Below are 15018 nucleotides of genomic sequence, written 5' to 3'. Positions count from 1 at the left end.
CTTGATAGACCTGCTCCCAGGTCTGCCAGGATATTGTCGGAGGCTTGGGGCACAGTTCATCAGAGGGTGGGCCACACCGCCTGCTACTCAGTGTTGGGAAAATGGCGCTGCGTGGCTCAACGACTGCTGGGGCAGTGTCTTGGGGCCTCTTCATGCAGTACTTTCTAATTCAGTTTTAAAAACCAAGTTGTTGGTTGTTTTATTAGTTAAATAATTATTCCGAACGGCGCAGGTTAGTGTGATGGCTAGTGCATGCTTTGACATGCTGAGGAGTTTGAGGACATTCCTCCCATTTATCTCTAAAACCAGCCTTATTTCCATTCTGTTGAGAGTCTGCTCTCTGAAATAGACTAATGCAGTCGTCTAGACCTCGGTCTGCCTGTTTACTAATTGGCAATTCTTAAACGGGTACAGAACTTTGCTGTAAAGATGACCATTTAGGTCTGGAAATGTGACCATTTTTCAGAGCTTGGAAGGAACTGCATTGGCTGGTGGCCGAACAATGAGTCCATTTCACATTAGGTGAAAGGTACAGTGAGGGAAGTAGTTTGCCTCATCAGTTTATTGGAACAGCAGTGATATGTCCAGCTTCTGCTTCAGGCAGTTAGTGAGTGCAGCAGTTTTAAGCAAAGAAGATTGCCTGTGGGGTACTTCCTCTGGAGGTGTAATCGAGCCTAGAAGGCATGCCCACTAACAGGCAGACCCCTTCCCCAAATAACAAACTCGTAGTCAGTTCTTTACCAACAACAAAGACTAGTATGGAGATTGGTCATTTAACTTTAGGATGTGAAGGACCTCCCTTCAGTTCAATAGTGGAATAGCACAGATACCATAAATAGGTGCTATTAAGTACAACCTGCGTCAGTTCTTTCAGTCCTTCTTCTTACTAGCAAATATGCTATTGTTACTAAGAAAGATTCCAGTACATCTGTCCAGCTTTTAAGCGTAGAAGGGCTTTCTCAGTCCACGACCCAAGACACAAAGTGGATATTCTCTATTAACGCTCCTACTCCACGCCAGCGAGAGACAGACTATCCCATTACATGGAAGCTTTGAAGAAAATCTTTTTTGAGAGATGGGCGTTGGATGTCATCAGTTTGGCCATATACTGAAATGTGAAGCTTTGAAACCAGAAAAACATAGCCACACAAAGACGCTGAAGGTAGAGAGTATCTCCTTCCCCTAAAGGGAAAAATAGAGAAGCCTTGTAGAGCCAAAAAAACTGTTTCGATTCCAGTGGCCATCATTGATCCAAGACCGCTCAACAAGTGCTTTAGAAAGCAGTTTCCAGCGGTGACAGTCAAGGTTATCTTCTTACAACAAGGCAAATATGTTGTCTTCATTTTCAGGATGCAATGTTTTGCATACCCTTCCATCCAAAACTGTAAAAATGGCTTAGTTTTGTGATAAGTGGCCAGCACTAGCAATGTTTTGTAAACTATTTGGTCAAAAATAGTCCCCAAAAAATGTTTTTACTGCATGGTGGTGTGGCGGTGCGCTTACTAGCTTCTGAAGGCGCAGTTGTTAAGGGGGAGTGCAAGGTACTTGACTGGCCTCTTTAAATTTGTTACAGCAATTGTACCTTTCTTGAAACAAGGTTAGATGGTATGTGTATGGGTTCTTTCCATCACACACAAGTCCAAGGAGCACCATTCAAAAGAGAACACATTGAAGCAGAGTTTTGGCGATCTCCATTAGAGAAAAGCTGTCGTGCACAGTGAGGCAGTGCCAGAGTGAGCTATTGGCATTATCCTCGTCCTTACCGCTTACATTAACTGCATTATTGTCATCTCACAAGGGCTGTACTGGAACAATCAGACTTACACGGATCTGCTGTGGTTGGCTCTATCCACTGCATGCCTGTTCAGTCTAATGTTGCTTTATGGTATTTTTGAGTGCACGAAGACCGAAGCTTCTTGGCGCTAGATGGACCCAGCAGTGAAAGAAATGAGATTAAGGAAGATTAAAAACTGTTTTTAAGATCATTTTTATAGAGCCTTTTAAAACAGATCCAGAGAGAGTAGAGTATGAAGTTCTGTTGGAAGTAAATTCTGTTCTTTTGGTGCTTTTGCTACAGCGTGGCTCCAGAAATCATTTCTAATCAATACTCCCCATTTCCCTGAAACCTTAAGACACACAAATCATGCATCAGTGGGGCCCATAACACTGCGCATTTACCCTGTTCACTTACACTTGGCTTCAAGGCTCTGGTGAATCGCAATGGAGAAATGCTGTAACGTTTGGTGAAGTGTCTAAACCTATTTAACTATTCATTATTTACATCTGCAGATTTAAAACATTTTACCATGGTTTTATTCAGACTTTAATTATTCAGACACACCACCATAGTGGCAATGGATCTACTAGAATGAAAATTAGGCGTTGGAAGAATAAAAGACCAGCTTTTACTTCATTTATCTAATTTTTATTCAGAACAAAACTTTATCATGTCTGACATTTATGCATTAGTAAATCTTTATTCAGTAAAATCTTTAACTTTATTTCAGAATGAACATTTTATTTAGAGCTCAAGAAAAATCGCTTTATTTTAGAAAACGGTTAGTTTAGCAAAGAACAGATAGGATTGTTAGGAGAGAATGAATTTGGAACTAACTAACACCCTCATCTTATCCTTCAATCCTGCAAAGCAAATAAGTAAAAAATCATTAGAATCTTACATCCAGGAAACGGTCAGCAATCGGGCAGCATCTCTAGTAGAAATCGAAAAAGCGACCCCTTCTAGCTAAAACCAGGGCTTTTTATACCCTATTTCTCCAACTTAATCTATCTAAATTGTAACTACCATCATTTATTTGGTCTCTCATTGGACAAAATCGGGTTGGGTGAACATCTCTTCACCATTACAGCATAATTTTCACAACGTGTCAGCAAGAAATAAAGGGTCTTTGTTTAAGTCAGTCCGTGGCCTAGGCGCCTCCTTGCATTTGAAACATGCATCAACTCTCCCAGGCTCTAAGCATTACATCGTCCATGCTTGGCACCCATCCTAGGTTCCGGGCCATGGTAGCCTTGAACCTCCTTGAGCACAGGCAGTTCACTCTGACTTGCAGATTTTGGCGCGCCTGCGCAGTTCAGCTCTTGCTCAGTTTACCCGAGCAGCCATCTTTCGCATAGGCCTCAGAGGCCACTTTTGGAACTATCGTAAAAACAAACACAGATTTATGTTAATTATTGAATTTAAACCCGTTCTGTTTACCTCCCACCTAACTAATGTTTCCCAGTTAGTTGTTACCTAGCAAATAAGCCACGTAAATGCATTTTTATACTTACATTTTCGACCTCTCCGACACATAGAAATGTGTAAAATAAGCACATTAAAAAGCATTTGTTTACAATTAAGCTGCACATTAGTTCACAACACAATAACAATACATTTTAGCTGGGTTTATTGCAAAATGCAAGCAAATTTAGTTTTCCCCGTGTGTAATAATAAAAATGTGTGCATTTTACTCGATGGTTGGTTATTTTCGCAAAACATGCAATCCGTAAATCTTAACGTTATGGGACATTAACTTTGCGAGAGGTACACAAAATTTTGCGTTTGCCACCTCGCTCCATCACTTTCACCCATAGAAGCGGTGCGGGCCTTGAGATCCCTAAGAGGACCGACTTGTTCCTCTGTTGCTTCTTGAGGCTATGTTCAGATCATTTACCATTGTTGCCAACCCAGCCAAGGACCGGAACTTGTGCCCTGTATCCGATAATAGCCAAGGTCACATGAGCCACAATTTCACCGCCAACTTCACTCACACAAAAGCACAGTTTCCTGATGGCAGCGGCACAAGGAGTGCATTCCACAACTCATCGCAAACTACATGAACCCCTTCCCAAAGAGGCAACGCTCCTAAGCACCAATTCAAACAGCAGTAAATTAATGTTGCGAAATGTCACACCACCACCACCACCGCGCTGGCCAATCAAGCATAGCCCCAAAATGCTTTACACCTTGGCCACTCAGAAAATCAGAATCCTTCCAACCAAGCACTGCACCACTGTGCAGTTTGCTACTAGTATGCCGGTACTCTGTGGCACTTTCTCAGATGTATGACGTGCTACATCAATGCAATTAAAGTAGGATAAATACAAAGCATAATAGCTTTATCACAGCAAAACAAAGATAAAGAACTACTTGTGTCATTATTGGCACTGATGATTATTGGACAAACCACGGGATGATGTCAATAAAGACAATCTAAGCCACTTATTAAAGTGAAGTTGTTTAAAAATTGTGTGATCGAATCTCCACTTGCTTGTGGTACTTTTTAGTTCAAGAATTTTTATTAGTTAAAACTGAAAAAAGAGCAAAAAATCAGAAACACGTGCGATACAAGCAATACAAGATACACATCAAAATACAGTTGATTTGTGATACTTTTACATAAACTTTATTTCTTCATTCTAGTGATTGTGATCTCAGACCATTGGTGTTAATTGTGCGGTTATTGCATATTTGCCAATCATTAGACCTTACAATGTTTGCATGTTGTTGTTCATATAGAAGGTTTTGCAGCCATGAGAAAGCGTTGCTTATTTCACATGACACTTCTCTTGTCCAAGAGCAATCGTTTATTTTTTATAGGTTGGTGGCTAGTCATGCTTGTCAGTACTGTGCAAAGATAGAATAGGTCGCACCTGCTGAGCAGAACAAATATTAAAGGAACAGTAAAAAAAATGGTAATTAAAAAGAACAAGTATTAAATGATAGTGTATTTCAAGAAAAACTCAATTTTCAAATCATATAGGGTCGCAGTCACTTGGGTAACGTCTGCAAATGTCCTTAATATTGCCTCAAAATTGAGTATTGCTGACACGTTGTACGTCACTTCATCCGAGCTTAACAATAGAATCAAAATATTACAATATTCCACATGATAATGGCATCTCCCGATATTTTAGTGTATTCTATTTTAATAGAAATGTGTGGCACCTGTTGTAGAATTTCAGTACGAAAGCTCATGGTATTGATGCAGTATCTCTAAAGTATCTTTACAGCAATTTCCTGCTAATTTCTTACCAAATACCCTTCTTTGTTAGCTTGGACCAGCCAACTTAGTGAGAGTGTATTGTTTCTTGGGTAATACTGACAACAGTGCAACAGTACAGTGTCGGCATGAGCCAAGATAGAACAGCGCAGGCAGATAATTGTCCCCGAGGCACCATGTTCTAGTCTTGGAGCCGTTGTCAAGTAAATCAATATATTCTGAGAGTTATCATCTTAATTCATTTCAAAAGAGCTAAAAGCTCTCGCACACCTGAGAACAGTCCTTTCTAAAACAAAAGCCCAGGGCTGGTGAAGCTGTGTTCTGTTGACATGGAGCCATCCTGTTGCTTTTTGAAGTGGTAGAACACTGGTAAATGGTAATCTCAGACTTAGACATTGAAAACTATTGAGGCCTCATCAATCAACAGCTAAGAAAGAATACCAGAAAAAAACATTAAATAAAAAATGTTATCTCTTTCTTATTCAAGGAACTTCTTAACCAATTGCGTGCAGTGTTTGATCAAATCATCGAATTTCAGAATGCCCAAGAAACCATGTATAGAGCTGCTTTGGAAGAGCTTCAACTTCGGTTACAGTTTGAGGAGAGGAAGAAAGTGCGCGAAACGGAGGTACGTGTCATTAAGGTTTAATATCTTTTTGATAATAAAGGGTAAACTATATGAAAATGTAAAACTGTTCTTGGTGTGTGCACTAGCTGGTAAAAAGTATACTTCATTCTTAAATGGTGCAGAAAAAACTAGGAGAAACTATGTATGTGGTAAAGTATTGGTTGTAAGTGCATCATTCTTAACAGTAATATAAATATGTACACATGCCACCTGTCTTACGGCTATATGGATTTGTATCTAAAGGTGTCCCAGACTGTTGTAGCCATCTAAGTACTTTTCCCACTCCTTTAATGGGTTTTAACAGGGCAACATGGCAGCTACAAAGCAGACCCTCAGATGGTCTCAAAACGAATTTGCTCTCTCATTGCATTCCAGTTTCTTAAAGTTATATACTCTAGTTGTTGATGTGTCTCTTGCTAAATGCCTAAAATGGTCTTCCCCAACGTACTGGGTCCCTTGCAGGCTGGACGTTTTCATACTATTCAGTTTGCAATGGGTTTATCTGAAAAATTACTGTATTTATGCACTACCAAAGGTTATTTAGCAGCTTTATTTTGCCCTGGCCAGGGTTCTTTCTTTAAATTTCAAGTGATCTTGAGGTTTTTTTTGTGCTTTACAGAATAAGGTGTCTGTCTCCTTTTCCACTTGGCATCTACACCTCGTTCTTACATTTCTGATGGGGCATCTGTCTGAGCCCCTTCATTCTTGCCAATGTAAGTTTTTGTCGTTTAATTCCTCACATTCACAGTGGGCCTGCCTGACTCTTGGGCAATGCCTGTGCTGACTCAACCGGCTGCAAGACCCACATCGGCAATGATGATGCCAATGATGTAGGAAGAACCCATAGTCCTGTCAGACTCTAAAGCAAATGCACCACTACCTCGGCTGAAGTCGCACCTATCTCAACCAGTACCCCAATCAGACTATGAAGGAATGCCAGTGGCCTTCACACTTTTTCTAATACTGGCTTCAGTTCTCCACCTGGCCTCTCTAAATAAGAATCTGGTTCTTTTGCGATGGCCCTCACAAGGGCAGCAGAAGTTATTGACCTCCAGTTACCATCAGTGGAGGTAAAACCGAATGTCCTCACTGAGGTTTTATGGATAGGGACGACCTCTTTAGAGCTTCCCATTTAATGAAGCCCTCACAACACCCTTTTCAGTATATAAATTGACGGATGACACAGGTCCGCTCCAAGAGACACATCTGTTCTCCTCTAGCTTTCAACTCCAGAGAGCCTAGTGGTTGAAGCCTCTACAAGCAGGTTAAATCCAAACGACACTACCCTGTTAAACCGAGTCAAAACTTATGGGGGCATTCTGAAAATGGATGTTCTCCTCTGCCAGTCTCGCATCATACGTAATTTGGTCAGTCCTGGCCACTACTGACTGTATAGGGCATTTGGTACCAGCGTAGTGCTTCAGCACCACACCACGCTTGGGTCAGATCTATGGGTTTATCAAGTGATATACCAGCATCACTGATGGACAGTCCATTTAATAGCACCGGTTTCTTCTGAGACCAGGCAGACTTACCCTGGAGTGCTTTAAGGAAAGTAAGGCTATGTCGCACTCCCTCAGCCTTGCTCAGCTCGTACTGTAGTTTCCTCAACAATATCGCCCATTTTGAGGCTTTTGAAGAGGCATCCAGCAGGGGCAATGACAGAACCTACCTCTGCAACAACTGATTTCACAAGCCTTACAAGGCAGAGGTCCGAGTTCCGAATGCTAGCGTCCGGGGCCCCCAAGGGTAATCGATTGCACATTCCCCCACTCCCCCTAATTTTCCCTCAGCAGCACCAAGTCACCAAGGTTAGAACCCTATAAGTTATTGCTTAGACAGTTAGCAAAGCATCACATCAAAAAAAGATGTATGCTTTACCTTGTCCGTGATGGTTACACCCTTCCCTTCCTATCTACCACCCCAGACATGCCAGCTACACCACAACTGCTTCTGGAGGACCACTTGTCTATCGTACAGAAGGAAGTCCAAGCTCTTTTGGACAAGGAAGCCCCAAACATGGTGCCAGCTTAAGAGCTCCTGACTGGTTGCTACTCCTTTACTTGCTGTTGCAGATGGAGGACAGACAACTCTGTCCTAATTTAGACTTTTGCCCTCCAAGCCTTTTCCTCAAAAAGTACAATTTCAAAATGCTCAGTGTGGCACAGGTTCTGTCTGCCTTGGATCCAGGTGACTGGATGGGGACACCAGATGTGCAGGATGCCTATTTCAATATCCCTGTCCTGCAGTCCCACAGGTGCTCCCTGTGGATTCAGGTAAGCCGCAAGCACTTACAGTTCCCAATGCTACCCTTTGGCCTTACCAGTGCACCTCGGGTGTTAACTGAAGTGATGGTGGTGGTAGCTACCCATCTTGGGAGTTTAGACATACCTGTTGTCCCAAACTGTAATGGCTGGTTGCTGAAGGCGTAATCACATCAAACTTTTGTCAACTATTACCATACAACTGACATCCTTTTGACATCTCTGGAATTTTCCATCAATGTGTCGAAGTCACACCTGACTTAATCACAGTCTCCCCTTCATTGGATCCACCCTGGGTATGGTGCTATCCCTAGCTTTTCTTCCATCTCAACTATTCCAGGATATTCAGTCTACGATCACAATGTTTAAACTTTTGTCCTGGGTCTCCGTGAGTAACCTCTTGCCATCCTTCTAGTGAACCATGCCAGGTGGCACACGTGAACTCTGCAAAGGGGTCTGAAGTCTGTTGGTTCAGCACCAAGGGAACCTCTCAGATTCCAACCAAGTGTTGGAGGAGACTGAAAAAGATGTGCATTGGTTGCTGCCGGACTGCTATTGAACTGGTGGCAGGCTCCTCTCCCTGCACCATCCAAAGTTAATGGTTGTGACGGATGCATTGTTGCTGGGTTGGCCTTCTGGGAGAGGTGGAGTTCAGAAGACTGGTCTCTGTCAGAGACGCCAATCTGTTGCAGGAGATTCAGTTTGCACTAAAAGCCTTTCCCTTGTCCATTGAGTGGAAACGGGTGCAGGTCCTCACAGTCAACACCACTGCTAGGTGGTAACTGCAATAAGCAGAGTGGTGTGGAGACATGGGTCGTGTGCCAAGAGGCTACACCCCTCTGGAGCTGGCTGCGTCGTCCGGGATCTCCCTGGTCATTCCGACCCGGTGGAGCAAGGGCTAGGTTCCTGGCACCTTTCTCCGTGAGGACTGATGTTAACCTTTCGTAACATGCATTCCTCTGCCTGCTAGTCGAGGGAGCCAGACCAATACCCAAGTTGGGTTGATCAATTCTAAACATATCGAAAAGGTACCTTATTGCTAGGTTTTAGAGTGCTTGGAACACCTCTGAGGAACCAACCACTGTGTAGGAAGTGTAATATCACCGGTCCTGACTAATTGCCAAATGTTTTCCTACACTTTAGGCGAGAAACATGTTGACCATTCACACTTAACCACCTCTGACCCCTTCCATGTTTTTAACTGAGACCAGTGGGCTCGGAAAATAAATTGGTTTTGGAGCACCACTGTTCCTCATTTTAGCCTTCCACACACCACCTCACTACACACTTTTCCCACACTTACACCACGAGGCCCCACACCCGCACTTAACCTAACTGCTTGGGAAAAAGATATCCGCCAAAGAGCCCTTCAATGTCCGGCATTGCAGTGCCAGCCTGACGAGGAGCAAGCCCTATCATGAAGCATGACACCCAACAGGGTGTGTGAGGGCCCCAATTCCCAATTTGGGAGACACCCAATCTCCACTTTAGGGCAGGGGTTTTGGCCAACCCAGCCGCCGCCGCCTCCTCCTCTACCCACAGGAACTGCATACTTTTCCTATCTCCCTGGTCATACCACACCTGGCAGAATCCATAAACATCAGGGCTCACTAAATTCGCTGGCATTGCCTAGCAGATCGAGAAGGGCTTGATCTTTTCACCACTGCCAAGAACATGCAGTGTCCAGATTGTGTATTGGAGTACCCTTGGATAGCCTTTCAGTTGGATTGGACCTCAGGACTCCTGTGCACCTTCCCGCCTCTGTTTCTCCTAGCCAAAGTTCTGAAGAAGATAAGGAATGACTGGGCCCAAGTCATCGCAGTAGCTCCGGATTGGGCCAGGAGAGTGTGGTACCTGAAACTTCTGGCCAAGAGCATCTGTCCTCTGATCAGGCTGCCTCTTGGAGAGGACCTTCTGTCACAGCAGCTGGACAGGTTCCTGTACCCGAGCCAGTAGAACTTTTTCCTCAATGCTTGGAGATGGAGTGGCAACATTGACTGCTTTTGATCTCCTTCCTAAGGTAGTAAATGTCATTCTGGCAGCAAGACATCCCTCCACCAAAATCATCTATGTAGCATGCTGGGAGACGTTTATTGGGAGTTGTTGTTTTGTAGGTATTTCCATGCCCTGAAAGTCCAGTTATCTAATGTCCTTCTTTTCTCCCTTTCATTACACCAGAAAGGTCTTCCAGCGGCCACAGTTAAGTAGTCTGCCAGCCTTATCAGCATTTTTATGGTTACCTGATAAGCATCTCTGTTTAAATCACCTGTTGTGATGCATTTTCTAAAAGGGCTGACCCACAGATTTCCCCCAAAAACCTTTTGTGATGCCCCAATAGAATCTGAGTTTGTTTCTCGCATTTCGGATATACACCCACTTTAGACTAATGCACAGTTGCCCTCTAAGGTTACTAACCTTGAAGACCGATTTCCTCATTGCGATCGTGGCAGCTGGCTGCATGAGTGAGCTACAAGCACTCTGTCCAGCAGCTGTACACCACCACCTTTCCGGACAAGCTAGTACTTAGGATCAAAGCAGAGTTCCTTACAAACATTATCATGCCTTTCCACATCTGGCAGTCTATCACCTGATGGCGCTCTTTTCCCCTCATCCGTCCAAGGGGAGGAAAGACCCCATCGATTAATCAGTTGGAGGGCTCAGAGATTCTATGTTGATCGCCCCAGGGACCATCGAGTGGACAATCAACTCTTTGTTTAGTTCTCTGGCAGAGGCTGTGAAGAAACAGCCTCTCTCCAGATAGATTGACCTTTGTATAAAGATCTACCACAGATTGGTCGAGAAGCCGCCTCTGCAAGGTCTCAGGGCTCATTCGTCCAGAGCCAATGCTGCAACACCGCGCTGGCACAAGGATTGTCTGTCTTGAACATCTGCCAGACTGAGACTCTGGTGTCCGTTCCAAGTTTACAAAGCACTACTGCCTCAATAGCCGGTTCTGGCGGAAAGGGCATTTTGCCTGTTCAGTCCTGCAGGACTTTTTTTGTCTGAGTATTTCTACAGACCCACCACATGGGGTGGTCCTGCTTTGGTTATCTATTCCCGAGGTGAGTAATCCACAGTTAGAAGTATCCATCAGAACAACAAGTTACTTACCTTCAGTAACACTGATGGATACTCTAAATAACAGTAGATTCCTCACTGGCCCTCCTCGTTCTGTGGAATGGACTCATTTTTTCCATCTTTAAAAAAGTTTCCAATTTAGGATCTGTACACCGTCAAATCTGATTAATGAGGGCTTTGCGTTCAATGGTGAGGACAGATATCAGAAAGAAACTGACGTCAACACATGGAGATGACGGTTATATGTGGCCCAGTGCTTTCTACTTCGTTAGAATGCGTTTTATGGTACTTTGTCGATGAGAGACTACATGAAATTCTCTAAGCAATTCAACAAACCGTAAGGTCTCTACTTAATTGGTGGGATCGATGCTGATCAGAATAGGATATGATAAAAAAAAAGACTTTTTAATTCCCAGAGAACAGATGTCTTGCCTATAGGGACTGTTTTCCTATAGTACTGCCAATATGTGGCTCCACTTCTGGGGATTGAAATGTGGTAGGTGCCTCCACCTGCTTCATGGGTATCTACAAAGATGATCAAGATTACAATGAGAGGAATATTACTTTCACGAAAGTCACTTGTTACATGCACAGTTATATACATGCATGTATTCTCTTCTGAGAGAGAAGCAAGTTTAAATGTTTCTGACCAACTTAGAGCCCCTCATCGTGTTGGCAACTCTCCCATCAGCTACTAAGTATAAGAACCTATTCTTGGGTCAATATCCTGGGCTTTCGTTGAACTCGCCTATTTATGAGGATATTTATGATGATCAGATTTAAGTATTTGTGAATGTTAAAACATTTCATTTTGTTCCAGACTATTGTTACTTGTTGTTATTTTCAATGTGCTATTGCAGTAAATGTGGAAATTAAGTCTGCAACATGAAAATGTGTAGCACTATCTTCTTTTGTACAGGGGCAGTGGGGAGTCACTTCAGTAGAAGAGGAAGCAGAGAAGAAAAGAATCCTAACCTTTCAAGAATCTATACCAAAAATGCGTTCTCAGCTGCGGATACTCACACATTTCTACCAGGTGAAACATTTAAACACTTTATTAAATTGTTTAACAACATTTAAACTTCAACTCTGTAATTATGACTACTCTGTAATTATGACTGCTTAACAATATCATGAGCTAATCATGTCAATTGGACCTGGATTGGTGTAAAATTACAAAGTTCACCATTTTTTTTAAATGTTAATGTAGGCATTCTAATCTTAAGACTACCAATTCAATAGTTTAATTTAACAGCCATATTTTAAAAACGAGAAGTTCCGGTAATGGTTCTAAATCGCTTTCTGGTGTTCATGTATTTAAATGGAATTTACCTGTGGGAATGCACAAGTAATTCAATGGTAGCAGTTAAGGCATATCTAGGTCAGCTGAAGGGGGGGTACCCATATTCCGTTCTCAATTTGATCTGTTCCAGGTAGATACATGTATAGCGGTTCATTGTAACAATTGGTAGGTGCTGTTTCCAGTTTCTTTGCATTTGTATTCCAGATGACAGATGTGCTCAGTGTTCCCTAGTGATTTGATTTAATGTGGCTATTATTTTGTCCTCTCAGCTCCACAAAGTCAAAGGCTTTTCAGCCCATACCTTGTAAGTACTCTGGCATTTCAGTTATAGACATGCAGCACATTGCTAAAGGGCTTTAGGCGCGTGTGTTTGTTTTTCTTATTCTTTTGTCACAAGGTGGTCACTCAGTGCGCGGATGGTGTCACTTGTGACTGCTGGCTTACAACTTGTTAGTCTTTTATGTTATATTCCACCATGATGGAAAAATGTGGCTATCGGGTACTCTTCCTTCTTTGTGACTCCATCGGTCACCCTATAAATAAATTTAGCATTTGCAACTGCTGTTTTTCTGTGAGATTGTGGAGCATGCTTTTTCAGTCCATGACTGCTTCAAAGCCTCCACCAGACTAAAATAAAGGGATGTGGTGGCATGGAAAAATTAGGCAAGTTAAATCTTGTTTTTTTCATGTCCCTGTGTTGCCAGCCATGGTGGTGTTTACCCTCCCCAAAGACCTTTTGCAGATGAGGAAAGTCTCCTGGAGTTATGTGATTTCTGTTGTCAGCAAATCTTCCCAGCGTCTCCATAGGTTGCCTTCAGCTAAATAAAACTAGTTCCAAAGTGTTCACACAGCAACTGGTGGCATCCAGAGATGCTTTTTTTGCAGATTACTGAACTCTGTGCCGTCTAGAACGGAGCCCAGGCTCTCATCAGAGGGTTAACAAAAGGCACAATGCCCCAAACCTGCCACATCTGATTGGCCGTGTGGTGTTTTTGGGTGAGTGCGGGCTAGAGGAGTTGATGGTTTTGTGTGTGTGTAATTCATTTCAAAAAGCTTTATTCGACAGATAGTCATAAAAGCAACACACAATACATCACTATACATTACACTATAAATAATACATAACCATACACGTGGTAAAAAATTATTACATTCATTAGATCTGCCGTTGTATTACACAAGTCTCTTTCTTAAAAGTCAGCATTCTACTACAGATTAAAAATTACTAAATGGGTAAAACAGTATTTCTTTTAAAACAACAGGTAATTTCCTAGCTAGCATCGTGTGGCTGGAAAGTGCGAGTGCATATAATCCATGCCCATTTTAAAATTTTCGCAATTGCTACCGCTATTCAAGGAGAGTAGTCCGACTCTAATATTCTTACGGCTTCTATATGCTTCCGAGTGCCCAGGTTTGAGCAAATGGGTTTTAGCCATTTGCGACGAGGGGCACCATAAAGAGGACATTCAAAAAATAAATGTGCTATGGTTTCTACCTTATTTTTACAGTTTTGACATTTGTCATCTCTTGATAGTACCCATTTAGAGGTAAAAGCTTTTACAGAAAGCGTCCCAATTCTAAATTGAAAATACAATTTACGGTCTTGTGGGCTTTCTATGATGTCCCAATATGCCTCACAATGGGGACGTGGTTTATAATCTAGAAAACGGCCTGTTAAGTTAGTGCTGGTACTACCTCTATGACCTTTCCCCCAGGCCATTTCCCAATATTTATCTTTCAATTGCTTTTTTGATGGAAAAGTTGACAAGTCAGGTTCTTCCCATAGCTGAATGAGTTCAGATCTTTTAGGTGTGATCTTAATTCCTTAAACCACTGGATTACATGGAAGGTATCTGCCTTGATTACATGCCTCAATGCTATAGCAAAATGAGCCAGTTCTGGGGTAGTGCAAATACGTCTCCAGTACAAGAGTAGCCTCAGTCCCGCTATATCAACCACATTTTTCCTGCCTAGATCAAATAGCAGCGGAACTGTAGGGGTGCTTTGTGGTACGCCAACCAGCCCACGTAGGAATTTCCTCTCTGATATTGCTAGCTGACTTAAATTTGAAAATCCCCAGAGCTCTGATCCATACAAAGTAGCGCTTAATACTTTAGTTTGATAAATCTCCAAAGCAGGTGTAATAGGCTTTGTGATGGAAGATTTGTGTTTGGAGGATAAGGCTCCCGCAAGTTGGTGAAATTTCAAAGTGGCCATGTCTATGTGGCATTTCCAACCCATGTTGCTCTGCAGTAAGATGCCCAAATAGGTGAAGGCCTCCACTTCCTCTGGGGGAATATTATTTAGGGTAATTTTACCTTTGAATCTTTTCCGATGGTTTAAGGACATGAACTTGGTTTTTGAGGTGTTAATCTCAAGTCCATGCGATTCACAGAATTCCCCGAATGCATTAACAGCCTTCTGCAACCCACTCGGAGTGCGCAAGATGATCAGCGTGTCATCCGCAAACATGAGGACAGGTACCCGGATCCCACGCTAGAACAGGCGCGTCTGTGGGAGAACTACATAGGTGGTCCACTATACCATTAATGTATAGTAAAAATAATGTAGGAGCCATGACGCATCCCTGCCGAACACCTCGCTCGACAGGGAATGCGTCAGTGACCTCACCCTGTGCTCCCCATCTAATTCTAGCGAAGTTGTTCTCGTGCAGCCGGACAACAAGGGTCAACAGCTCGGGGGACATACCTAGATCAGCCAGGACCTTCCACAGCTTGGGGC

General features: G+C 42.8%; 1 protein-coding gene across 2 annotated transcripts in view; it reads left to right on the top strand.

The window, feature by feature from the left end:
• TUBGCP3 (tubulin gamma complex component 3) overlaps nucleotides 1–15018 on the top strand; it is a 392150-nt gene that overhangs the window by 352969 nt on the left and 24163 nt on the right. For both annotated transcript variants that reach the window (XM_078657652.1, XM_078657653.1), the window contains exons 20-21: nucleotides 5491–5631; nucleotides 11893–12009. In XM_078657652.1, coding sequence (XP_078513778.1) covers nucleotides 5491–5631; nucleotides 11893–12009 — 258 coding nt within the window. The remainder of the gene's footprint in view (nucleotides 1–5490; nucleotides 5632–11892; nucleotides 12010–15018) is intronic.

Source organism: Lissotriton helveticus, chromosome 8, assembly GCF_964261635.1.
Source record: "Lissotriton helveticus chromosome 8, aLisHel1.1, whole genome shotgun sequence".
NCBI classification, from domain to species: Eukaryota; Metazoa; Chordata; class Amphibia; order Caudata; family Salamandridae; genus Lissotriton; species Lissotriton helveticus.
Note: the sequence above shows the minus strand (reverse complement) of the source record. Positions and strands in the feature narration are given on the sequence as shown.